This window comes from Amphiura filiformis, chromosome 3 (genome assembly GCF_039555335.1).
Source record: "Amphiura filiformis chromosome 3, Afil_fr2py, whole genome shotgun sequence".
Classification (NCBI taxonomy): domain Eukaryota; kingdom Metazoa; phylum Echinodermata; class Ophiuroidea; order Amphilepidida; family Amphiuridae; genus Amphiura; species Amphiura filiformis.
This window is the reverse complement of record NC_092630.1, coordinates 39,439,568-39,465,720: the sequence shown is the minus strand read 5'-3', so window position 1 is coordinate 39,465,720 and position 26,153 is coordinate 39,439,568. Positions and strand designations below refer to the sequence as shown.

The 26,153-nt window shown below is 37.1% G+C and overlaps 1 protein-coding gene across 1 annotated transcript in view; it reads right to left on the bottom strand.

Moving 5' to 3' along the window:
- The window catches only part of LOC140148486 (ubiquitin carboxyl-terminal hydrolase 4-like), a 33,113-nt gene extending 8,138 nt beyond the window's left edge, over nucleotides 1-24,975 (bottom strand). Inside the window, exons 1-19 of the mRNA XM_072170469.1 lie at nucleotides 24,842-24,975; nucleotides 19,793-19,920; nucleotides 19,081-19,338; nucleotides 18,609-18,754; nucleotides 17,685-17,854; nucleotides 16,889-17,091; nucleotides 16,210-16,343; nucleotides 15,568-15,726; nucleotides 15,059-15,283; nucleotides 10,160-10,243; nucleotides 9,060-9,226; nucleotides 7,896-8,024; nucleotides 7,342-7,421; nucleotides 6,289-6,543; nucleotides 3,566-3,636; nucleotides 2,974-3,092; nucleotides 2,035-2,184; nucleotides 1,176-1,279; nucleotides 614-702 (exon numbers count right to left, since the gene is read on the bottom strand). Of these exons, the coding sequence (XP_072026570.1) occupies nucleotides 614-702; nucleotides 1,176-1,279; nucleotides 2,035-2,184; nucleotides 2,974-3,092; nucleotides 3,566-3,636; nucleotides 6,289-6,543; nucleotides 7,342-7,421; nucleotides 7,896-8,024; nucleotides 9,060-9,226; nucleotides 10,160-10,243; nucleotides 15,059-15,283; nucleotides 15,568-15,726; nucleotides 16,210-16,343; nucleotides 16,889-17,091; nucleotides 17,685-17,854; nucleotides 18,609-18,754; nucleotides 19,081-19,338; nucleotides 19,793-19,920; nucleotides 24,842-24,933 (2,763 nt within the window). The 5' untranslated portion in view covers nucleotides 24,934-24,975. The remainder of the gene's footprint in view (nucleotides 1-613; nucleotides 703-1,175; nucleotides 1,280-2,034; nucleotides 2,185-2,973; nucleotides 3,093-3,565; nucleotides 3,637-6,288; nucleotides 6,544-7,341; nucleotides 7,422-7,895; nucleotides 8,025-9,059; nucleotides 9,227-10,159; nucleotides 10,244-15,058; nucleotides 15,284-15,567; nucleotides 15,727-16,209; nucleotides 16,344-16,888; nucleotides 17,092-17,684; nucleotides 17,855-18,608; nucleotides 18,755-19,080; nucleotides 19,339-19,792; nucleotides 19,921-24,841) is intronic.
- Nucleotides 24,976-26,153: the final 1,178 nt, after the last annotated feature.

Sequence of the window (26,153 nt, the reverse complement as noted above, 5' to 3'; positions counted from 1 at the left end):
TCAATCTGTGGAATTTGACTAAATGTGACTAATTATAGGTTAATACGTATGCGTATCACTTGTTGGGAGTGAAATTGTACAAATTAATGCACACGTACTGAGATGTTGATGCGTCTAATGCACAAGCTCGAAGGGGGGAGTGCATTAGACGCATCAACATCTCAGTGCAAGTGCTTTATTTTGTACAATTTCTCAAGCAACAAGTGATACGCATTTTATTAACCTATTTCATACACAACTAAAAAATCGTGTGATTTTTGCATTTTTATAACAAAATTGTCACTAAAAATTTGGAAAATGCAGGCAAATATAAATGCAACAACCCGCAAGTAAAATGAACGCGTCCGAAAGCACTGCGCGTACTACGCGCCCGTGCAATTGTACAACATTTATGCACAGTTAGTAATTGACTAACGGAGGCTCTGATTGGTTCTCACTATCTAGGAGTGTATGAATACTCTTTTATGACCATTTATTGAATACATAACTTGTGATACACATCTGAATAATTTATTTTGAGTTCAACTGAATGTGTTCAACATGGTTAATAATGTACTTTTTATTTCCCAAAAATCGACTGTGACATAGTCTAACTCCCCCTCCCCCTACTTACCACAACGCTATCCCTGTCTGCTTTAGACACAGAGCTGTCATCAAAGTTATACCAATGTCTCGTCTTGGCATTCCTACCATATGCTGTATCTGAATGGCAAATGGAAAAGAACAATATTTATCTAAAAAGTTTTTATTTAAAAGGTTTTAAAAGAATATTTCTTGAAATCAAAAAAAGCTCTGAATGTTATACAATATATTAAGGGTCGGACTTTTGCATGATCGCATTAATGCCTAAATTTGCCCTTAATGAGCAACAGGCATACGTGGAAGAGCCCAACTAGAGTTCATTTGGGTTCCTCAAAAGAGTGACGTCAGTACTTTGCAGGAATTACTTTGCATACTGAAGCTGCACTGTGCATGTTAAGTTTTTTGAGTCCACATGCATGATTAAATACTACGTGCACTGACATCACCCTCTTGAGGAAGCTAACTGGATCACAGTCTAATCTCTTTCGGAATTCACAAACATTTGTGGTTTGAAAGAAACTTTGAATCCACAAAGAGAAAGATTTTATGACCAAAACAATGAATTGCAAGTTATCTTGATGTCCATCACTTACAATGTCCTCCTCCTAGGCCTCCATAATGATTGGTGACTGACATTAGATCATACACATACTCCTGACCATTAGGCCCTTTCACATGAGGAGTCATGTCCATATTTCTGAAAACAAGGAAATAAAAAACAAAATATGTATTGAATCCGCCTAAGCAAAATTAAATCATGAGCTCTGCAATGTTATTGTCATGATCATGTCCATGACAAAGCTTCCTTTACAAGCCTATTCCATGGCAATGTACATCCGTTTTTTAAGCCAAGCTCAAATGCAATACTTCCATTACCTATCTTGCTCCTGTAATGAGTAGTGTAATTTCTATTGGATTGCTTTTTGTGTCACAAATCACTCTCACATTAGGCCAAAAAAAAAAATTTGGTTGCCCTCAACCGACTGACCCAAAAAATTGGAAATCTTGGGTCGTTTTTTTTTTCCAATCACTTTTTTAGAAGAAACCTTAAATTTGGACAGAATCAAGGACTTTTATATTTGTTATTCACTCATTTTATTTATTGAATGTATTTCCATTTAAATCCAGTCCAAAAACACAAAATTTTTTTACCATAACATGATTGAGCATTTGTCAATACTCGCCTTTTCAAAATGGAGGAAAAATGGAGGAAGAGCCCATGAAAAAAAAAAAAAAAAAAAAGGATCAACCTACCGACCCTCCAAATTTTTGTCTCGGAAGGGCAACCAAACTTTTTTTTTTTTTTTGGCCTTATAAAACCTGTCCAATCATGCTCTAAAATAAGCACTCATCCCATTCAATATTTACCAATAAACTGTCTTCCTCAGTATTCTATACCACAGGACATTCTTTCATTGGTAGTTTCTTTGTTCCGAGATTGCTCATACTTACGTGAGAGGGAAGTTGACCATTGTATCCAGTTTGTCACGCCAGAATCTTGTGTAAGAAAACCTCTTGAGGTGAACTACTAACACCTTGGGCAGCTTCCATAAGTCAAACTTCTTGGATGCTTCTTGATGCTTTTTACAATCTGGACAGTACCTGTTGAGTTTGACAATGTATAATAAATAGTAGACAGGGTTAGGAAAGTGGAGATCCAGGAAAGCGCTTTCCTAGGATATTTTCAGTGACATTTTGTTTTCCCAAAATGTGTCGTGCTGTGTGCCAAACTTTGTTATCTTCCTGAAAAATGAACACTTGTTTCGAACCCCGAGGACACAACATGTTCTCACCTCAGCTTGCTTGATATTTTGAAAATATCCAAAGTAGATTTTATAGTACTTCTGTGGTCTGGGCTGTTGAAAATTTGAGAAGGGCACCAAGGCAATTTCTCAAAAGTGAAGAAAACACACACAAACAGTCTGATAGATAATTTTATAATGAAGGGGCAGGGCTGGGGCACCGGCGGCAACTTCATTTTGCAGTTTAACCATAAACTGAGTTCCCATCTATTGAAAAAACATGTTTCGAAAGCACTCAAGTTTCAACATCTACTTTTGAAATATGTCTAGAAGTATAATTCATAAATGTATAGATGTGTCACAAACATGGCACAATTTACACTATGTATGGATAATAATGAGGTACATTTGGCTATTCCTGTTGAACTCCATAACACCCTATGGAAGACATGAGCTCAATCTCCCACACAGGGATAGATTTCAAATGGAATCATCCATTTAGGTAACCTCATTTGAAATTCACTCCTTGTGTGGAAGAGTTAGGTCATGCCTTGCACAGGAAGTGTATGGAATAGCCTATTTTAGGCCTACTTTTCCATTCCATCCCCAAACCCTTAGTGTCTGTTTCACTTTTACTACCAAGTCTTACCATGAGTCTTCTTTTTCAAGTATTTCCTCAGTTAAGAATAAATTGATGCAGTCACTTAGGTCAACGGCTTGCCGCCTTGAACTAGTCCTGTAACTCATACTTTCGTGTTGCTCATACTCCTGCAACGAAATAAACATATCCAATCAATGTTTCAGAGTTCACATATACTTCCAAGTCACATTACAGGACTTATCAATGCCCTAACCAACTGATAGATGAGGTGAAATTGACCTTGCTTTTCGCTTAATGGGGGGGGTATTTTTTGACACTCAATAATTTTTATAGAAAGTTGTGGTCACTTTCTCTTAGCAAAGAACTTTTTTTTCTTGAATTTCGATTAATATTCTATGACTTTTACTAAACATGATAATTCCAGACAATTGCAAGTTAATGACAGATTTTTGGAGATTACAAGGAGGGCAGTTGGAGAGTGAGTATGATAATATAATAACATAATCTAGCAAGATCAAAAAAGCGAACAGTAAATCCTTTTCATACATGGTAATTTACAGCTGAAGTGTGATGCAGTCTTTCTATAATCCATCTAATATTAACATATGTTATCATTATACTATACATGATTTTGCCTTACCTCAGCTAGCTGATCATTGTAGAACTTTTCTTTGGCTTTTGGGTTCCAATCCAAGGCAATATAGGTTCTATCTGGAAATACAAAGTAACAAACTTCAGCATAAATTAGGTGGCTCACATAGGCATACAATTATTAATGCTGCTAGTGTTGTTTTTGCTGACACATGATGATAAACCCACACAGCATAAGCATACACAGATTACACATCCCCTCTTGTATGACCCCCCAAGTGTGGAGTTAGTGCGAGTTTCCAACTGTCAAGTTTTAGACACACACATTCGAACCGTGGAGTTTTTCACACACACACACACACCCCTGTTTGTAAATACGTTCAAACGAGGACCTCGACTTTAGAAGGATCTAACCGAGGACTTACACACCCGTTTTTAATCGACACACGTGGACCTCGCGCAAACACACCAGGCAACTTACTATCCAACTGAGACCCGTCCTATACCCGCTATGGGGGACCTATCTTATATGCTATCTTATATGCATATTTGCATCATTTACGTCATCCTGGGCATAGTTTCAAAACGAGGACGTCCTCGTTTGGAGGTGTGTCCTCGTTTTACGGTGTGTATCCATATGTAGGTCCTCGTTAGACGGCATTTACAAACGCACCCCCACCCCTACACAATCGACTTGTGGAGGTGTCGTATCACAAAATACAATTTTTAAATATTGCTATTTTGACCAGTAAACTTCCAAAAAACTGTGCTCCTGATTAAGCCAAATTAAAAACGTGGGAAACTCGCGGAAACACAGAAAATTTACAGGTCTATGAATGCGGATGCAAACGCACACATTAATAACGTTGTAATGTCATCCTATTTTCCTTCTCAACACAATGAACACAGAGTCAAAATCTAACATAAAAAGTCACTGGCTTTATTATACAAGAAGCACATCAGGTTGATGAATCACATGCATTTGATGATTACATGATGTTTTCAGCAGTTCAACACACACACTATTGATCACTGGAATACTGAATTTGATTGCATACTTTGTGGGCTAAGAACCACAAAGACGTAAAACCAATGAGGCTCAAAACTGTAACTGTGCATGTAGTGGATTTACTTCTTTATGCTTATGTCATTACATTGGAGTTACATCTCTGTGGTTCTGAGCCCTCAAATTTTATTACTACACTTCATGGCTAAGACAGAATGCTAAAATAAGCTGCTAAATCATAGTCTAATTTACTTTATCAAGCTTGATTTAAACAAGGCGGTTCTCGAACCACGAGTCTCGCCTGCTTTCGCAACCGCCTGCTTTTGTGATTACTTTTGGTAGAGGTAAATGAATTTGGCGGTTATCGGCTAGGCACGATTATCTGGCTGATGGTGACTGTGCCCACCAAGTTTCATGCCCATGCAACAGTTTTTACTAATTTGACCCCTGGTGACCCTGAAATGACCTTCCAAAACTTTGGCTCTAAATGTTGACTGTATCCACTAAGTTTCATACCCACACGACAGTTTTTACTAATTTGACCTCAGATGACCCCTGGTGGCCTCGAAATGATCTTCCAAAAATTTGGCTTTAAATGTTGACTGTACCCACCAAGTTTCATGTCCATCGACAGTTTTTACTAATTTGACCTCAGATGACCCCTGGTGACCTCGAAATGACCTTCCCAAAACTTTGGCTTTAAATGTTGACTGTAGCCACCAAGTTTCATGCACATCCGATAGTTTTTACTAATTTGACCTCAGATGACCCCTAGTGACCCCGGAATGACCTTCCAAAAATTTGGCTTTAAATGTTGACTGTACCCACCAAGTTTCATGCCCATCCGACAGTTTTTACTAATTTGACCTCAGATGACCCCTGGTGACCTTGAAATGACCTTCAAAAAATTTGACTTGAAATGTTGACTGTACCTACCAAGTTTCATGCCCATCCGACAGTTTTTACTAATTTGACCTCAGATGACCCCTGGTGACCTTGAAATGACCTTTAAAAAATTAGGCTTGAAATGTTGACTGTACCTACCAAGTTTCATGCCTATCCGACAGTTTTTACTAATTTGACCTCAGATGACCCCTGGTGACCTTGAAATGACCTTCAAAAAATTTGACTTGAAATGTTGACTGTACCTACCAAGTTTCATGCCCATACGACAGTTTTTACTAATTTGACCTCAGATGACCTCTAGAGGTCATCAGTGACCTTGACCCACTAACCAATACAAACCGGTTTTGTCTCGGGTCAAGATGCACCCACCTACCAAGTTTGAGAAACGTGCGACTCCTAGTCTCCGAGAAAATAGGGGAAAACCAAAACTTTAATCAAATTTGTCACACACGCACACACACACGCACACACACCCCTACATACGGAAAAGTGATTATATAGTCTCCTGCCTTATCAGGCGAGACAAAAATGGTGAGGGGGTCAAAGATCAATGTCTGTGGACAAGCTGGAACAAGCTTCCTATCAACAAGTTTGTTAATAACCCACCTGCTCATAGGAGTACAATACACTGGTTTGCCTCAAGTTCAATAGTGACGTATTTTATAGTATAAAATCGAAATCGTACACGTAAAGTTAATTGAGCAGAGCTTACATGAACGCATACAAGGCGGTTTGTCAGCACGCTTGCAGTGAGCCGCAAAAAAAAGCAATGAAGTCACTACCAAACTTGAGGTGGACCAAAGAAAAACACACAGCATTCACCCTGATATTACTTTGAGGAAATGAAAAGAGCAACTTACTTGTAAATTTAATAGGATTTCCATCATCGTGTAGTCTGTTCACATCAGCACTTCCATAGGAATTGACTAGGGTCATACCAAACAAGCGACATTTCTTCTGCTCCACGGGTTTAGGCATTGGCTCCTCTATCGTTTCACTGCTTTTGCCGTTCTCCTTTGTTTCCGGTAAGCTAGCCTCCTTTTCACTAGGTATAATGGCATCCTCAGAGCTGTTATGTTGATCTTGTGAATCGGAATCAGAGTCCATTTCTGTTTCTGATGAAGGATGAGACAACAATAGAGGTTATCCGTGTTGTATAAGCTGCATATCCTATCAGCGACTGCTATACCTTGTTTAGGACTTTCAAATAAGTACCTGCATGTGCAACCATGACCGCTTCAAAATAGCCCACCAAAGTCATGCAGGTAACTCCGAGGTCATGCATTGAATTGGTTTGAATGAGGAATACTACGGGAACCAGCACCTTTTGTTAGAAGTCACACATGAGTAAAGTGGATAACCACTATTACAAGCAATTGTGAGTGGTTCATGGTAGTCTTTCCATTGACTGCCCCTCCCCTCTCCTTTGAAGGAAAACCTTTCCTACCTCTTTGGGTAAATGATAAAGTAAAAGCTAGTGCTTAATATCTGTATCCTTATGTACAAGATTTTATGTATTTGAGTGTTGAAGCCAAGTGACACTTAAAGAATAATTTGAAGTGATAAGAGGACCAATGACTGCACATCACTGAAAAGCATTGTTGAAATGACAAGTCAACAGGACTGAACATGCTTGGGAAAAAAACGGATGATCCATCCACCATCATTTCAGTCTGGGAAATTACTTTCATTTATCATTTGTTTCAGGACTTAAATAAGTTAACAGTACTATCTAAGAATGCATTTAAAATATTGTTTTATACTCTTGTGGCCACATTTCCTCCTTTTATATCTTCCTATTCTTAAATGGATAAAAGGCTAATATGCTTTCTAGAGGCTTTATAAGAATGTCTTATGCATAGGTACGTGTACTTTTTCTGACCAACCTGATGTACAAAAACAAACTTATTTACCTCCATTCTCAGTGACTTCATTGCCTTCTTCAGCACCTTCTTCCCACCAGTCATTGTTCTCTGGTTCTGTCACATACCTCCTGGGTTAATAAAAAGAAAAAAATCATACTGTCAGTTAATTAGCTTCTGGCTCGGAAGTTAGGAAAAATAACATTGAACTGCGCATCACATTCTTCAGGATGAACTTCTGCACGTTTAAAGGGATGCAAACACACAAATTACAACACACTCGCCCTCACAAAAACAAACACAATCATATGAACACTATAATCGGGGCCAGAGATAATAATACTAGTATGTGTCTCACGCCACCTGTCAATCAACCTCTAAAATGATTTGTTTACGAGTTGTCACAATGATTTATTTCTGAACAGCGCGCCTTATGGTTAATATTGCACCTTCAAACATACAAAGCATCTCAACATTTCTTTTACGCGCTACCAACCAATCAAGGGTCATGGTAAGTTTGAATGACCGTGACTTCACACACAAACCAATCTTTTTAATTCTGTCTCAGATTAGAACATACAGATTCATCAGCAATGACTACTTACTCCATTTTCTTGAGCATGATATCATAGAGATCATGATAGTTGGTGTTTTTACGAGGCACTGCCACAAGCATAGGGGTGCCGTATAGACTGTAGCTTCCAGCACTGTACTGATATGTTGAATGACGATTGCTGTAACGAAAAAAGGCGTGTACATGTTAAAATATGTATTAAACAAACTTGTTTTACTTGGATATCTGAAATATTGTATACAAAGTTTTTCAGGGGTGTGATTGAGAATTTCTAAAGAATCCTGAAGCTACTCGGAGATAATTCAAACAACGGCTGTGGGTCCAGGGGCCCTGTCTTAGGGCTCTTGGTGGTCCCTGGAAGCTGCTAGTTTCTGGCACACTTACAGGGCATTTATTCACACAAATTAACACTTCAACTTGGAAAATGTACCCACCAAACTACTGTACAAATGCAATGGCTATTTGTGCATATTTCATCATAAATAAGAATAGAGCTTGAAGTTCATTGCATAAATGAGTGTCGCTCGACAAAATTACAATCCCTGGTAGCCATGATATATCCTCTCTTAATTCCCTATGATTTTTAGTAAATATAATGTCACACTTTCAACGGATGGTTAGGAGCGATTGATTTGGATCAGTGGTACACTCGTCACACAGGCAAACATCAGGTTGCCATAACACCATTCCGATGGGCACAGATCTAAATACAAGGAGTGCGGACAAGGAATCAAAGAATATGTGAACATCGCGATGATGTTAATAACCTGCCTTTCCCAGTTGTTTCAAGACAAGAAGTTTTGCGACCAGGATTTTTGTCTCTTTTTTTGGCCAACAAGGATTTTAAAAGTCTGAAAATCCAGATAAATCACACCCCTGGTTTTTGTATCAAGTCTAATAACTATGCGGAATCCAATTGAGCATGTGATATATCATATGCTGAATGATTGGTAATAATCTTAACCATGTCTGCCTGTACCAGATTGGGACTTCTTCAATTAAAGCATAATATTTTCATATAACAAAATTTATGAGATTTGGAAAAACAACCTTTATGGTGGTGTGAAAAACAAAACATTCACTTAGAAGAGGAGAAAAAATGCCTGCATGCATGATTACATCTTATTCTCATGCACCAACTTATGTTGAAAGTGTTCTAAATAATCATCACATGATGTTAGCTGGTATGACTCACCTCTTTTCTCTAAGGTAGACAGGGATTATCACTGTGTCAGGATTGTCAGCTACTGTTACCGGTACCTCATACACAAAGATGTCGTCCCTGTCTGTGATACTGTCAATGCGATCGTTGGGTGCGAACACTTTGTGAAACCTATGGTTATATACATCAGTGACTGCCATCTAGTTTCAAAACAATGGTATATTTATTATGTATGGTGAACTAATGTTTTAGAGGTCAAACATGTATTTGACCTTTTACAAATTTAGATAGAGCATGTATGATAAGGATCAGTACCAATCAGTTCTCATTGTAAATGGAGAAACCTAACACATGCAAATGCAACATTACAATTCCTGGCAGAGAAGAACAACACTTGGGTTTACATTTTAAGAGCGTACACACAGAGTGCGGTTCTGATTGGCTTAATTCAAATGTCTGACAATCATACCAACAGACAGGTAATCTGATTGGCCAATTACGTGTCAAAGAAGCGATTGGTGCTCATTAAAGCCAGACGTATGTCGCTCATTACTGTACTTCTCTGGACAGGTGACACAAAACTGGATTTGAGAAGTGTATTTGAAGAGCTTAGTTTCAAAACCCCTTACATCCACTTGAGCAATTTTGAGAAAACATCAAAAATCATCTAAAAAATCACTGATATAAGAGGGTTTGCAACAAAAGCAGTTTTTGGTGGGATGCTCATCCTACACAGGCATCCTGCCAAAAGCTGCTTTTGTTGAAGACCCCCTTATATCAATAATTTTTCTGATGATTTATTAATGTTTTCTCAAAATTTCTGAAGTGGATGTTAGCGGTTTTGAAACTAAGCTCTTCATTTGATGTTAAACATGGCACACTGATGGGTACTAATCAAGTAACACAATTCACACCACAAATTCTGAAATAAATCTGATCCCTAATCTTTGATTACTAATACCAAACAAAAGTTCACCACACACTTTCAAATGTCCTTGTACCCCAAATTTGGCCCATATACAATAAATAGAAATACAAATAGACAAGCAGTCTACAGGAACCAAAATACTGATTTGTTTAATTTACTTCCTTATTTTAATGTGTAGAATCTACAGGCCCATAGTTGGACTTACTTTTTCTGGTGGTATCTGTGTCACTTTGGATACAGATTTGCATAAATCAAACACTATTCCCATTTTGGGCACACTAACTTTCATCTGAAAAGGAAATACAAAAGAAATATTACTGGAAGGTAGAACCAAATGTACACCTAAAAAATTGTCATTGTATTTTCTTAGGCATGATAAGCACTCGGATGTTTAATGCTTGTCAATGCCAACAAAGTAATGTTAAGGGCTCTGGTATGAATGTGTTGACAGTATTTTTTGTGGGACATGACAGCACATCAGATATATTGAATTGAATTCCGATTACGAGGAATGTCCTTCTGATATCAAATAATTTTTAATTTTTGAAATTCGCAATAAAATACAAATTTTATGACAAATTATTAAAATTTGTTACTTTTAAAATTTTTTTGATATTTAACAGTCCTCGAAGTAATCTTTCTAAATCTAATGATATGTACTTAAAGTGTATGTAGCTGGGATGAAAAGCCAACAATTGAAAATTTTGACCTTTCATATTGAAGATACACATTTTTTACAATCATTTGCCATAAAATGTGTATTATATCGCAATTTTCAAAAAATCAAAATTGTTTGATATCAGAAGGACATTCTTCGTATTCAGAATGTAATTCTATATGTCTGATGTGCTATCATGTCCCACAAAAAATACTGTCCAAATGTTCATACCCACCCCTTAATGTTTGCACAGTATAAAAACAAAGTAATGTTAATGTTTTTTTTGAGCATGAAGATCCTTTTAAATATAGGTTGAAGTGGGGGGAGCATTGCTTGTAAGCATTCACCATGCAGTATAAAGTTGTGTTACGCTTGTTTCAACCAGCGCTTATAATAGATGGGGTGACGGGCGATCAGGAGTCGTATTTAAGGAGTTTGCGCGTCCAGGGACTCCTTATTTTTTATTTTGACCATTTTGGACTCCTTAAATCACAAGTTGAAAGTGACCAAAGGATCCGATAAAAACTGTATGGACTCCTTAGTTTTACGATGCACGGAGGCGTAAATCAGTATAAGAATCATCGATCAAAAGTAACAAAATAAAAAGATCGGTAAATCTGCAAATCACTATAGGCCAACAACACTAATAATTTCACTGGAATATTTGATAAGTTCCAAAGTTTAGAATTTCGGACAGGTCGACTCCTTAAATTCTCATTTGGACCCCTTAAATGTTGGTTTTGCAGGTACCAAAGGGTCCAGAAAAATTAAATTGGACCCGTTGATTTTTTGTGCGCGCGCTACCCCTGCAGGCGATTCACCCCAGAATTGGTTAAAATGTGGCAAAAATATCCAATGAAAATTTGCTGCTAATGCCCAAATTTATAATAGCAAAAAACTAAAAAAACAAAAAAATTTATTAGTGTAAATATTCCAAAAATCTGTGTACATATTTTCAAGTCCACATGCATATAAAACTACAATCTCGCAGTGAAATTGATCTCCACATAGTTCGGGGGAAAGAGTGTTGGTCGCCATTTTTCCAGAAGTAACTTCATAACCATTGCGATTTTGTCATTTCATGGTGCATTAGGTAGTGTCCCAGACAGTGATGGATGGGTGTTTTCGGGCCTTGTCTTTTGGAGAATAAATGAATTTTCACAAAATTTACCGATTAGGGATTCCAACATAATATTAAGCCTACAGCCTAAGTAATGGACTTAGCATTTCATATTTTGGAATAAAGCACCATGGAACCTTGCATTATCTTGGGATACATGAGTCTTTGCTGTCATAATTATAAGGGCAGAAGGTAACAGTTAAGTCATAAAAGGGTTGTTACATACAGAATATGTAAAACAGTGAGAGGCCACAGATAAAAAAAAAATTGCTAAAAAAATGCTGAAAAACAGTGAAAAATCAAGGTAAAAACCACAAATATGGGCTGAAATTAAAATAAAATGTATAAATTTTGGGAAAAAAAAGAATAGGAAATCAGCTGAACTCTCACATCCTTGGTAAAATCAAAAGCAGCCGCCGAAATAAAAATATTTTGAGGCCTGGTTTCAACGCACTGCAGGCCACGCAAGTCATGCATTGGGCTATTCCGTATGAAATCCATACACCACCTATATGAAAGACATGACCTTAATCTTTCAAATAGGCAGTCATATCATGGAGTCGTCTTTTTAGGTAACCCATTTGAAATTCACACTCCCTATATGGCCACGCGTTTTGAACTCGCCACCCAAAAATGGTGGTTTTGTTACGCTTTTCCAAATCGAGACTCGTTCAAATTGTTATATCTCTGCTTAAACAAAAGGTACTGTAGTGTGTTTGGTGTCATTTTGTAGCTAAATGAGTGACCTAACAGACCTCCAAAGGAGAATTGTTTATCAGCTAAGATAGTGGAGTTATAATTTTTGAGTTCAGAATGGCCGAGGTGGTTGTTGTGGCGGTGGCGGTTGTGGCGGTGGCGGTATGTACAAAGTCTATGAGAAATATAGATTTTGTGTGTGCACGTTGAATCAACTGATCATATCTTTGCATCCATATGGGCTACAGGCATGGTTAACAGCTCTTGTGAAAGGTTATTAATTATGCTAATTGTTTTTAATCATTTTGAACTCTTTATGATTGGTTTAGTCTATAAAATACAAACTTTTACGTACAAAACTACCCGTTTTCATATTAAACACTGTAGTAAGGGAGTGTTCATTAATACTTTGGTAGGGGGGGCTGGTCTAACTCAAATTTTTCGCTCAAAAACTTTTTTGACCCCCCCTCGATGGACCGGTAAACTTTTTTGACCCCCTCTTTGACAGACAAAACTTTTTGACCCCCCATTATCGCATAACAAACATTATACTTAATAATGTTGTTTCCAGTGGCATGGTATCTGGGTCACATGTCATTGAGGGAGGCTAATGTTTGAAACATTCCCGATGGGACAATAGCGCATGAAATACAAGCACAATGAAATTTTCATTTTATACTTAATTTAGATTTGTCCCAACTCATAAATCAGGGTGTTTATATGATTTTACAGGGATAAATGAAATACAAGTGTAGAGGATTTTTTTGGAGGTTCATAGGCACATCAGCATATAATTTGCATCTGTGGCTATTATGATAGTACAAATGCAAGCGAACCGCACAAAAACTTTGGCCATATGATATTGAAGCTTGAATGGTCAAATATTGTTAAAATTTGAACTAATTTATGCAAAAAGTTAAAATGGTCAAATATGAGATTAATTTGGTCACGCATAAATGTACACGGGTATCAGTTTTGGCCCCAAAGACCGTGGCACCTGGGCCTGTGCCCACTCTGCCCTATGGTAAATCTACCCATGGGTCTATGTGTACAAAATAATAATTTTGCGATGAGAAATAGTAAACTATTTATTTGCAATATTTTCTTGATTTCGTTGTATTTTGATCAGATTGGTACATAATCATGTTTGTAGCCTACTTTGAAGAGATATAAAATTCTATGATCATCTTCGACCATCTCAGATGTTGGTGAACATCTGTAATGTTATATTAATTAATAGATATGTGTACACTGACTAAGTGCCATCATTTTTTTCAAACAAAAGCACTGAAAACCAAAACTTGCCCATGTTAAAAGTGATATAGAGGGTCTCAATGCTGCAAGCTGCTTGCTAAAATTTTGAGTTTTTAAAGTGGAAAACTTTTTGACCCCCTTTCCTACCACCTAAAACTTTTTGGCCCCCCCTCTTTTAAGGTCCAAAACTTTTTTGGCCCCCCCCTCCCTTTTTACCAGCCCCCCCACCAAAGTATTTCTGAACACTCCCTAAGCAATGCGGATGTCTTCAAAATCTAAAAGTTGCTGTAAATATTTAATTACTTATCCTATCATAGTCAAAGTATACATTTTCTGAGAGGAAATTTGATGAGGAATCTAAATATGGACTTACTTTTTTCTGTATGGGTTAGGGGTAAAATGTTTCAGTTCAAAATATGTTGAATTGTAAAAAAATGTGAACATATTTTGGGACACCCTGTATTCTGAGATTACCAAACAGCTGTGATTTTTTTTCTTCCCCAGTCAGTAGGATCCCCGTAACCTCTAACCAAATCAATGTTGTTTACTTTCAGTTTATAACTGCAAGTTAGTAATAAGCAATGCATTAAGTGACCCATTTTTTATTTGGAATTGTTTTATTCCACCCTGTATAACTTCAAGGTCACCCTGTATAACTTCAAGGTCACCCTGTACAATGAGTTGAAACATGTATATTTGAATTGCTTATGCCTTCAGCTTTTCAAAAATGTATACTTTTGCTAGTTTAGGGTTGATAGTTGTGTAGATATTCTAATTTGAAACTTGATTGGTGTAAAAATTCATAATATTTGTGATGTAACGCTAAGGGTGGCGAGTTCAAAACACACGGCCATATGAGAGATTAAGGTTGCATCTTCCATAGTATTAATTTCAACTGGATTAACCCATTACAGCTGGTTTCAAATGTTACAGCATGACATTTATGCTGGGTAGACAGTCTACCCAGTGCACTACTCAAGTATCCACACTGATCTGGATATCGTAAATCCACATTGATGCGGATCTAGTATCCAATGTAGATTGCCTCGATGTAAAAACAATGGCCAAGGTCAGCTACAGCTTCCATTGGTTTATGTGCCACAATTTGGAAAGCACTACTTCCATGACATCAGTATCCAAGATATATCCACATATTATGTAATGAGACACGTTGAACAAACCTGTTGGTTTGAGTTTAGTAGACCATACGCAAGTCAGCACACCAGATTCACCGACTGTGTACGCACCACAGCGCACCTCGCAATGTATGCCCATTTTGATTGCGATTGCAACTTACTTGATTTCCCTTCCCTCTCTTAGTAGATCTAGTATTACCATTACAATAATTGCTTGCTTGCAATCTTTACTTAGCATACCTGTACAGGTTTACTTTGTGGCTCCATACTAACAACAAACACCTCCAATGTTCTCTCCTTCTTGATAGGTAAAGGCAAACTTAGGAAGCAAAATGGGTCAAAAGTCACTGACACCTTGCTACACTCTGGGCACACCAGAGTGGATTTAAATTGTCCATGATATAAATCCGTTATGATTGAGTTATTGCGCTTTAGGTGATTATCCCATGATTCTTTGGAGACGACCTGTGGAGCAGAGCAGATGGACATTAGGTTAGCACTAGATGAGACAGCTAGTATATCAATGATATTTTTTTATTTTGTTTCAGCTTGGACCAATTGGCGATTGAGTTGGCATTTGGAGTGTTTACCGCTGGATTTATCCAATGGACCAGTGCTATAAGACTTTGACAATTGGCATTGATAATGATAAGAATGTCACAACTGGTAATTTTTTCAATTAATGATCTGCAACAATAGTCTCTTTCTATAAAACTTCAGCTGACAAGGAAATCTTTGAACTAACTTACCTCATCGTTTCTGCCATCGCTATCTTTTGATTCTATGTATGGTTTCTTCAATATTCTGTTTAGATCTTCATGAAGTCCATCTAGAAGGAAGGCTAGTAGTTCTTGGGAGTCCTGCTGCTGGAACCCTGAAAATTGAGGTGCAAATCTGCCGACTTGCATCTGAAATGGCAATAAACAAACATATTAGAACATAAAAAGGGAATTGTACCTTTCGTCAGTACCTGGTAATAAACCAAGCTTTCATATCCATACTGATAGGACTTTATACACAGCAAGTATCAGTATGCACCAACCATGCTGAAATTATTGATTCATAAACCTTTCACATAATTACTGCCCTTCCATATACATGTGGTACATTTATTTAACCCTTGCAGGTGTCAACTGCAGACTACAAGTTTAACATTTTCTTTAAAAATTCAAAAATTTCAGAATTTTACATTTTCATGACCATATTTGGAATCATCATGAAAAATACATTAAAATGAGAATAAACAAGCCTAGAATTGGTTCAGTGGTTTTGTTCTTAAGCCAGCTCTTGATATTTTGAGAAATCTCAAAACTTTTTATGTTGAAGCCTATGGCTAACACGCAAAGCATTAACTTAAATAACTAGCAGACAAGCGATTCATGAATGCTTACCTTGAAATTCCTAGGTATTGTATACGTATGGTGTCCTGACCATATCTGTTTAATTAAGTCTGCATAGGATTTAGCTATTTCTCCATGCATGCCTAAGGGGTTGTTGGTATTTAGTTCATCCTTGTAGTCATCATCTATGTGGGAAAATATACAGAGAGAGCATGTCAAGAATCATTCACTATCAATTAACTTACATTATTAAGATGCAAACAGAATGTACAGAAGCTTTTGTATATAACTATACATATTGAAATCATGCCTTTTACAATGATAGTCCTATATAGACTGTTCATACTGTTTTATTTCCAACTCCTTATGCCTGCAGCTCCTAAACTAGAGTATAATATCAATGTCATGTTCATTAGCATAATGTCTGCCAGTCTGGTATGGGATATCAGCGCATAGCATCATAAAATTTGAGCACCGATTCAGGAAGTTTTCGACTTGGTTTTGACTGTTTTTCACTTCTATGAACACGCCAAGTTTGACAGAAATACTCCGCTTTGCATCAAGCTATTTGATTCATAAACATGCCAATTTGAGTCCCAAACTGTGATGAGAATCTGGTTATCGCGAACCCTGGTACAGATTATCACCACAGACCAGATAATTTCCACCTTTATAAAATCAAGTACAGTTCATAATTTCAATAATTAACAAAAGCATGTCTTATACTTACTTATAAAATATTGCGTTAGAGGTGGCACATTGCTCATACATTGTAATGCAGAATTCATAAAACATGTATTGCCCAGGTTACTCAGTCCACAGATGCCCGGTGTTACGCTAGCTGAGCTACGACTGCTATTCCTGTAATTATAATCGTATCCCGATGTCGAGCCTCCATATCCCGAATATGATGAAGAGTAAGAACCATACCCACTACACAATTGAAAAAAGTTGGCAATATCGAAAGTATTATTATTACAAATGTTTAAGAGTAGATTTAAAATTTAAAATGAGTTAAAATAACCTATGTGACCAGCTCCAACAAAGCCCGGAACAAGTCGCCAGACATGATTTGAGTTATAGGCCTTTAAAGATGAAATTCCCAAAAAAAAAATGGGAATTCTTAATTTCATGGTATTTGACTGTGGGACTATAAAGTGGACTTTCAAATCCTTGAGAGTACTTAATAAAATTAGGTTTATTTTAAAATCAATGATTAACAGTTGAACTATGATAATCCCTATTCAATCCTGTGTAAGGCAGGAAACTAATTGTCCCATTACTCAGAATAACAATTTGTCAAAAATATCAAGGTACCATTTACAAAATTATCCATAACTTGAAAGGTATTGATGCTATTTTTATAATTTTGGTATCATTTTAAAGCGTATTGTCTAGTGCTTACATTTGTATTCAAATCATGAAATGTCAAAAATGCAACTTGTTCTTGGTTTTGTCAGAACTGGTCACATATACTGTCTTATTCTTAAAATCATGTGAAAGAAGCATCATTGTTCACTATTTACCTAGAATTTGTTGAATTACGTGTGACCTTGTTGGAGTCTTTCAAACCAGTACTGCTACCATTATAAGTGCTTGTGGAGGCGGCTGAAGAGGAGGAAGCTGATGATGATGATGACACAGAACTCTGCCTGGGCCAGCTGCCATCTTCATTCTTCTTTTCTATAACTAACACCTGTAAACAACAAAAGGCCAAGGATTTGTTTGTAACACATGCTGATAATGGTTTGTTTTCAAGTCAAATTAATATCACTGGTCAGATTATGACCAATACATTTGTCCCGGGGGTGGGGGGCTCAAGTTTCACAGTGTACACATGCGTGACCAGAAAAACATGAATTAAAAGGTCCTTTTCAGAGAATGAATGCTGTTTAGGGGGTGTTTTCAAGAAAAAGGGTTGTTTTTTGGTGTTTTTAGGGGTCATTTTAATGATCCCACTATTTTACGAAGTGTTTTCCCTGGCATCAGGAACTTCACCCAAACGTATTAGACAATCATAAACAAAAACATATACTATAAGGGTTTATTTTATCAAAAACCTGTGAGGGTGGTACCTTTCAGATAAATTCCTGCTTATGGGCATCTTTCAGACCAGCAAAACCATGCTAAATTCCTGTTTAGCATGTTTAGGGGTGTATTTTGCTCAAAAGGGCAAATCCTGTTCAAGGTTAAATAGATCTCTGTTGCGCCAGACTAAGCTGAAATACCACCTTTCGGTGATGGTTCAATGAAGAATTACATTATAATTCACTTATCCAAATTTTAGTCAATGGCCAATGCTTGGTCCCATTTATGGCCGATAAAATAGGCTGGACTGTGCATTAACGCATATTGTACGCTTTATTCCTAACTGTTAAAAATAAGGAGGACCCACAGGTACTCTTGAAAGCTTCTTGTTAAAAAGTACACTAATATTGTCCAGCACCTACCTGTCCTTGATAGAGTCCTGCGTCCTGCACAGTGTTCTCCTTCTTATTCAGATGTTCATAGGTATTACTCATGTACTTATTCCACACCCTTGTGTCCGTGTCATCAGAAATGTTGAACAGTTTCCTCATTTTGTTTTCAATTGTTTCTGAAAGGTCAACATTTGGTAAGTGTTAACAGAATCATCAGAATCAATTAGGACTCAAAAGAACAGCATAGGGCAATTCCCTGTTTATTCTAAAATTAACCCCTGTGAAATGATCAATACTTGGATATAAGGCAAAGTTTTTGAAAAAAATAAAAAATAAAATAACCTCATACAAATATCAATTCTTTGAAACCTTGGAAGCTGGATCTCATGAAAGAACATAGAAGAACTGCATTTTGATGTGACAAGTCAGATTAAGCTCATGTCTTTGGGGTGTCTATGGATTTGAAATGGAATGGCTTCATTAGATTGCATACGCTTCATACCTATTGTATCTGCTTTACTAAACTGCTGTGTCACAAACTTATCAGGCTTGCCATTCTCGCACAGTTTCAGCTCCATCAGGTAGACTTCCACCTTGCAGTGTTTCACAAACATCCCATACTCTACCACCTTGCGGTCGATGGGTTCCTGAGATTCAATAGATCCATACCATTCAACCAGCTTGTCCCATGCCTCCTGGGGGACGAGGATGTAGTCTAGGTCATCTATGAGGTGTTCCTTTAAGTGGTTTTCTGTACCATCTTGAAATGTAATAAAAAATGCTGTCAATTGTAAATTTAAGCACCTGTACTTTCTGTTACATGCACATAATAATAAAGAATTCCAGCTTGGTTCCACCATCAGCAAATGCTGACACTTCAGTAAAGTGTTTTTCATCCAAATTCCAGGTACACATTGGTAATTATCTATCGCGGATAAGAGGTGATGCCTCCATCCCTTCTACATGCCGATGACCAGCCAATTAGCATGATCATATTATCAAGTGAAACAGTTTAATGGATCCCTTTTGACACAGAATAAACACATTTTAAGTGAGCAAATATGATTTCCATTATTACTGCCATCTAGAAGTTATGTTGTGCAAAACAAATCTGCCTGACAAAAGTGATTTCATTTGGTGTTATATTACTGTGCTGCGATGTAATTATAGGAAGTTCAAAATTGGTCAACTTTGACCATCTTATTACCAATTACCTTTTATCAATCCTGAATTGTCGATAGGTCCAGGGTTGAATGAACTGTTGCCCATGTTGTAGGCATCCCAGCTGTCAAAACCAACATACTTCTTCCACTGCTTGAACCACTTGCTGTCAATCAAGAACCTATTCAGAGAAATGAAAAGTGAAGCTATGTTACTCAATGCATGTACGCTTGCTCGAGAAGACTAGCCAGAATTTGCTCACCGATGAGCTTCACTCCATTCGAGGCTAGAGACTGCCGCATTCATAATAGAGTCGGATTCGCTGAAGCATGACTGTGTAAAGCAGTAAAAGTCCCAAAGAAACACAGCCGATCACGACGGGCGATCATATCAAAAACGTTGCTAAAATTGCACTTCCAACAAAATTTAGACTGTTCAAAATAGGCAATCTTTACTCAAAAGATACAGTTGACTCATCAAAATAACTATCATCTAAATTTCTACATAATTTAACAGAATAAATAACATCCGTTGCAAAAAATGTCAACGCTGGCTGATCGAAAAATGATAGCAACGTACTCTAGCATAAAATGCGTAACTATCATGTGCGATTGTGCAAATTTGCAAACTCTATTTCACTTACAAGGACCTTGTGCAAAATAACATTTGCTGGAAATCTGCAATACATAATAAACATCTAAAAAAAAGTAACTAACCCCCCTTAAATAATGGCCATTATTCAAAAAGGGGCTATTGTATTACAAATCTGTAAAATGCGTTGGAAGCAGAATTTATTTCTGCGCATTTTGACACCTCATTTGATACGATAGCCCAGAAAACAATAAAACATCGGTCAATTTAATCTAGTGAGGTCCAGATTTGAAAGTTGCACTTACATACAAATTTTTACAATAGAAAAACACTCAGATATCATTACACAGCTTTCCTTCCATTACACTGAATACAAAAACAATACAATTTACTGCAACTTTAAAATCTTGGCTTACATTGATTTAAATGTACGCTGTGACGTCAATATTTAGTCCATTGCTACAAATGAGGTGTCAAAATGAGCAGAAATAAATTCTACTTCCAACGCATTTTACAGATTTGGAGCTGGTCACCGGTTTTGCATTCAGCTCTTTTACGTCAAAATTAGTGATAAAAACACAAATTTTGTAACCAAGCTTGTTCGATAGAAGGTACGGTATGTTCATACAGTTGAAAACATGTTTGGTATTATGTTTAAAGTCAAAGCACACACACCGCAACCGGTTCACTTTTCCCCACTTGGGGTGTTGAACTACGTCTATGAAACCAGAACCAGAACCTTAAAAAAACCAAAATAGCAATTTTAACCATATAAAGTTATACAGCTCAGGTGGCCTAAAAAGTCAGGATCGCCCCACATTGCCCAAGTTGAGCAATGTGTCATACGTGTTGTGTGTAATTCAGGGTTCACAGTTTTTCACGTTTTCGCGTCCAGGACGCTTTTTGAACTCACTGGACTCGGAAAAAGTAAGATTAAATGTAGCCTGAATGGGTCCAGCAGGCTGTGCTTGGACCCGGAAAAATCCCATCCAAGAAATAGAAAATATCATCATAGATCGTCATTGACGTCATTGTGCGATAGATAACCCAGCTCAATTGGCTCACAGCATATTTTTTTAACAACTTTTCTGTCTTTTCATTCATAATCCCATAAATTACATACAATTACTAAAATCGCTGCAACATAATACACACCCCATCGCTATTTCATGCACAAATATTTGATCAGCGATTTGAGATGAACCATGGAAGAGGTTGACTTGCGGTGTTTTTTTTCAAAATCGTGCAAATATTATGTTACAATAATAATGTCAACACATCGCGAAAACATGTTTTCGCTGTAGTTGTATTTTCAACCGAACAAATGATTAAAGTATACATGTTATTAGGTAGTAATTGAAGTTCTTTATGAGAAAGGCAGCCGATCGCGGTAAGTCGTCTTTTACCCAGTAATTGGACTCGTCTTTGGTAAGTTTTGGGTGCCAAATTTGACATACTTCAATATTTATCGTTTGCGCCAGTATTGAAAATACATTTCCAGATGTTTCTGAAGTTCCATACATAATTGCAATTTGGACCCACAAAAATCAAATGATCTCAAGTGGGGGAATCACACTGCCCATGTTACCTCAAAGGCCAAACAAGTCCTAGGTTAGGTATGGTGCATATAGAAACTTACATCCCTGTCCAACCAAGCTCAAGCCTACAAACTCTCATCAGACCACACTTAGAATTTTCAGCTACAGTGTGGGACCCCTACACCAAAGAAGACAAAGAAAGTGGAAAGTGTTCAGCGAAAGGCTGCCCGCTTCGTGTGCAGGGACTATGGTCGGCGAAGTAGCGTCACAGACATGATTGAGTGTCTTGAATGGGAGCCACTTCAAACCAGAAGAAAGATCTCAAGGATGGCCATGCATGTTTAAGGGGGTACTACACCCCTGGAAAATTTTGTGCCTATTTTTGAATTTTTCTCAAAAATTATAGCACATTGGTGACAAATAAGATATGTATATTATAGGGGCAAGGACTACAACTACTGCACTGAAAATTCACCAACTCAAGGCAAGTAGTTATTGATTTATTGATCAAATATTGGTTTCCCTCATTTTTGACTGTAACTCCACAACTGTTGTCTGTGCCGAAATAAAATTTTCAGTGCAGTTGTTGTAGTCCTTGCCCCTATAATATACATATCTTACTTGTCACCAATGCGCTATAATTTTTGAGAAAAATGCAAAGGTTAGCACAAAATTGGGCAGGGGTGTAGTACCCCCTTAACAAGATTCAAAATAGTCAGGTTGCCATACCGGCGCAAAAGTTCTTGCCACCAGTTACACGCCCCACCAGTCACCACAACAAAGCATTTCAAAGATACCAACCTAAGAAAGACTGCTACAAAAACACATTTTTTCCGAGGTCAATCTCGGACTGGAACATACTACCGGAAAACCTCATCATTGTAACATAGCAAACACAGAAACTCTAAAAGAAGCACCGACATATAAACGCACTACAACTTCCCCAAGCAGGAAAGGAACTCAAGCATTCATATATTAAGAAGAAGAAGAAGAAAGGAACTCAAGCATGCATCTTATTGCGCACAACCTATTCATCTGCGTGTGGTTCCAAATAAGAAGAAGAACTTTATAATGTATAAACCCGGTGGCAAGAGTATTGCGAGTACACTTTTGTATAAACACAAGGTTATAGGCCACGGCGGGGAAAACTAGTTCACCACATAAACTTTTATGGCTCAAAAGTCGGACCGCTCGCCATTAAGTTTACCGATTTCTGTGTTTTGAAATTTGTTGACGTTTTAATGATCCCCGATTTCCGGTCGATTATTTTAGCTGTGTCATGTCACGTGCATGACGCTGGTGGGTACCAGCCAAACTTCAGAAAAAAAAACATGATCGCTGAAAACGATGTGATGTGGGACTTGCATAGGATTACACAGAGATATTTCTTGCTAAAATTTGACAATTTCTAGGCAAGTTGGCCCTACTCTGTCTGCGTTCTGTGAAAAAGGACAGTCTTAAGTAAGTATACATGCAACGCTTTTGATGTTTTGGGAGACTGTGAGGGATCCGAATAAAAAAATGATGGAGCCTATTCTTGACTGTGTAACATTCCTTCAACACGCTGCCGTACGGTAACAGTCTTATACGATGGACAGATACTATCAGTTTGTGAATGAGGACATCGTATAAGTTCCTTGTACTAGGGAAACGCTAGTTTAGTAGTTGTGCGTTGCATATAACTTTTTGCTCACGCTTATGTGAATTTATCCCGAGTCTAAGTTGGGACTGTGTTTGTTGACAATGACATGCACATGTGCAGTTTTAACAAAAACCAAATTACGATGATCATTTTGTCATCTTACTATAATTTGCCTTATGTTGTATGCGTGTATGTATGCGTGTTGGTAAAAGGCTCCCTCAGTTTTCATCCGAGCCTCGCCAAATTCGCACGGGGATGCAGAAAAATACGGGAGTGTCGTAAGCTACCTTCGGTCGAAATCGGAGGTCGAAGGTCAAAGGTCAAATTTTAAACTTGGTCCGATTGGGCTGTAACTCGGAGGGTGGACTCCTTGATGCGAGGGAATGCGGAGGTCACATTTGGTCGAGATCGGTAAAGGATTGGGCTCAAAATCGGCGAAAATGTGATATTTTGTTTGTTTTATCCAAAATCCACAGTATGGTATATTGCACCCTGAATGCCCTCTCTGTTAATCTATAAATAGCTCTGATCATATGTTCTGATCAGGCTGATACATGTATAGGCCTTGCACAATATACCAACTCTTGCTATCAAGCCAATGTCTTCCACTGTGGGTTTTATATTAACCCATTAAATGAAGGAAGAAACAAAGTGTAGTCAGTAAAACAATAAAAATATATTTATTAATTGATGTAGTTAATTACCGTAAATAAGTGATGTCATCTGAGGTCAAAGGTCATCCAATAGGTCATCCAGGGTCAAAGGTCATAAGGGGTCAATGGGGTGAAACAGTACACTATCAGCTGGATTGAGCTTATTAACTTGGTAAAATAAATCTGAGGAATCAGGCTATGATAAATAAAAGTCCCCAGGATTAGACCTATACCACTTTATGCTGGTGATTGTATTAGGCTATATTAACCCTTTAACTGAAGAAAGAAATGGTCAGTTAAATAAATAAATAAATTCATTAATGCATACGGCCATACGGGTATACCTCTAGTAATTTATAAACATGATAAATCTGAAAATGCCTTAATGAATTTATTTTTGGAACAATAGTCAATGATACCCATGATTGACAGATAATTTCCAAAAATCAAAACTGTATTATAGTATAGTTTAACGTGAATAACGTCATTGCTATAATATGTATTAAATGTTGACACGGAAATTGCACTAGAAAATGTAATCATGCAATGATCATTTATGGCCGTGCTAAAGTACTGAACATTTTTGCCCAAGCCGGCGTTCGGATTCCCCTCGAGAAAAAGTAAACTGCAAACCTAATTGGCGTAAAACCTCAACTATTTCATTGTTATACATCTTACCAAGTATCTCCTTTTACCAAAGTTGTGTTAATTAGCTCAGAGATTTCTTTTTTCTGAGTTTGTAACTCCGGTGGTCCACCACCTTCCGCCATGATTTTTTATTGCCGAAAGAAACAAGTACACTTTTGGAGAATGCTGGTTATGCAATGACGTCATACTTCCAGATTCTTCTAATAATAAACAACGTGTCTATTACATATTTTGAAGTAAAATTTCCCCTAAAATAGGAGAAAATCCATGTTTCCAGATATATTTTAAGTACCTATATGGAAAAAAGATATGAAAAACGTTCTTAAAATCGATTTAGGTATTTTGATACCCTGCTATAAATAACACAGTTGCTTTCTCGATTTGATCTGTCACACGATAACCTTTTCAGCGTTTGCTTTCAGTTGATAAAGAGACTACACAAAAATATTCCCCGTGTATGGTACAAAGCTGGTACAAAGCTGGTACCACCCATAGGCCCTATGTGTCATAATACATTTATTTATAGCTATTTATGTACGGTATTTTTTAAATGTATTTTTTGATACCATCATATCATATACGATTATAATAATATAAGAAATAATAATAATAATAATTAAAAAAAAGGGTAAGAGAGAGAGAAAGAAATAATTTAAGGGATCGGATACCGGTAGCAACGTTGTTTGTATAGCCTAGGCCTATTTTTATGACTATATTTTTGGTGACATCATGACATGAGAGCACATCAGACATTTTGACCTTTCGTATTGAAGATATCCAAGTTTTGCCCGTTCCCCAAAAGACCTCAAAAAATTATGTCCGATTGGGACGGGAAAAATGTGTATCTTCAATAGGAAAGGTCAAAATTTCCAAACGATGGACGGCTTTTTCTCCCAGCTAGGCCTATATACATACACTAAAAGTATATTATTAGATTTATAAAGTTTACTTCGAGGACTGTTAAATATTAAAAATATAAAAAATATCAATTTTTAATAATTTGCCATAAAATGTGTATTAAAAAAAAAAAAAAAAAAAATCAAAATCAAAATTAATTATTCATACATTTGGCATTTGTATCGACCAATTATTATAGCTCCGACGCGTTCTGAATCCTTATATCTTTTTAACAGATCAGTCACCTTTTGCAGTTTTGTTTATTTATTATATTTCCATCACGTGTTCTCGGCTATATGAGTCCCGTTCGAATTTTTATCAGTCGTCATTTTAACATTTATCTTGTTTATATCTTTTTATTAGGCCTAACATGCCTAATGCTATTTTTTCTGTATAGCTAGAACGAGTGTTAGGCAATGTTTTTGGTATATTTTTATTTGCTTTC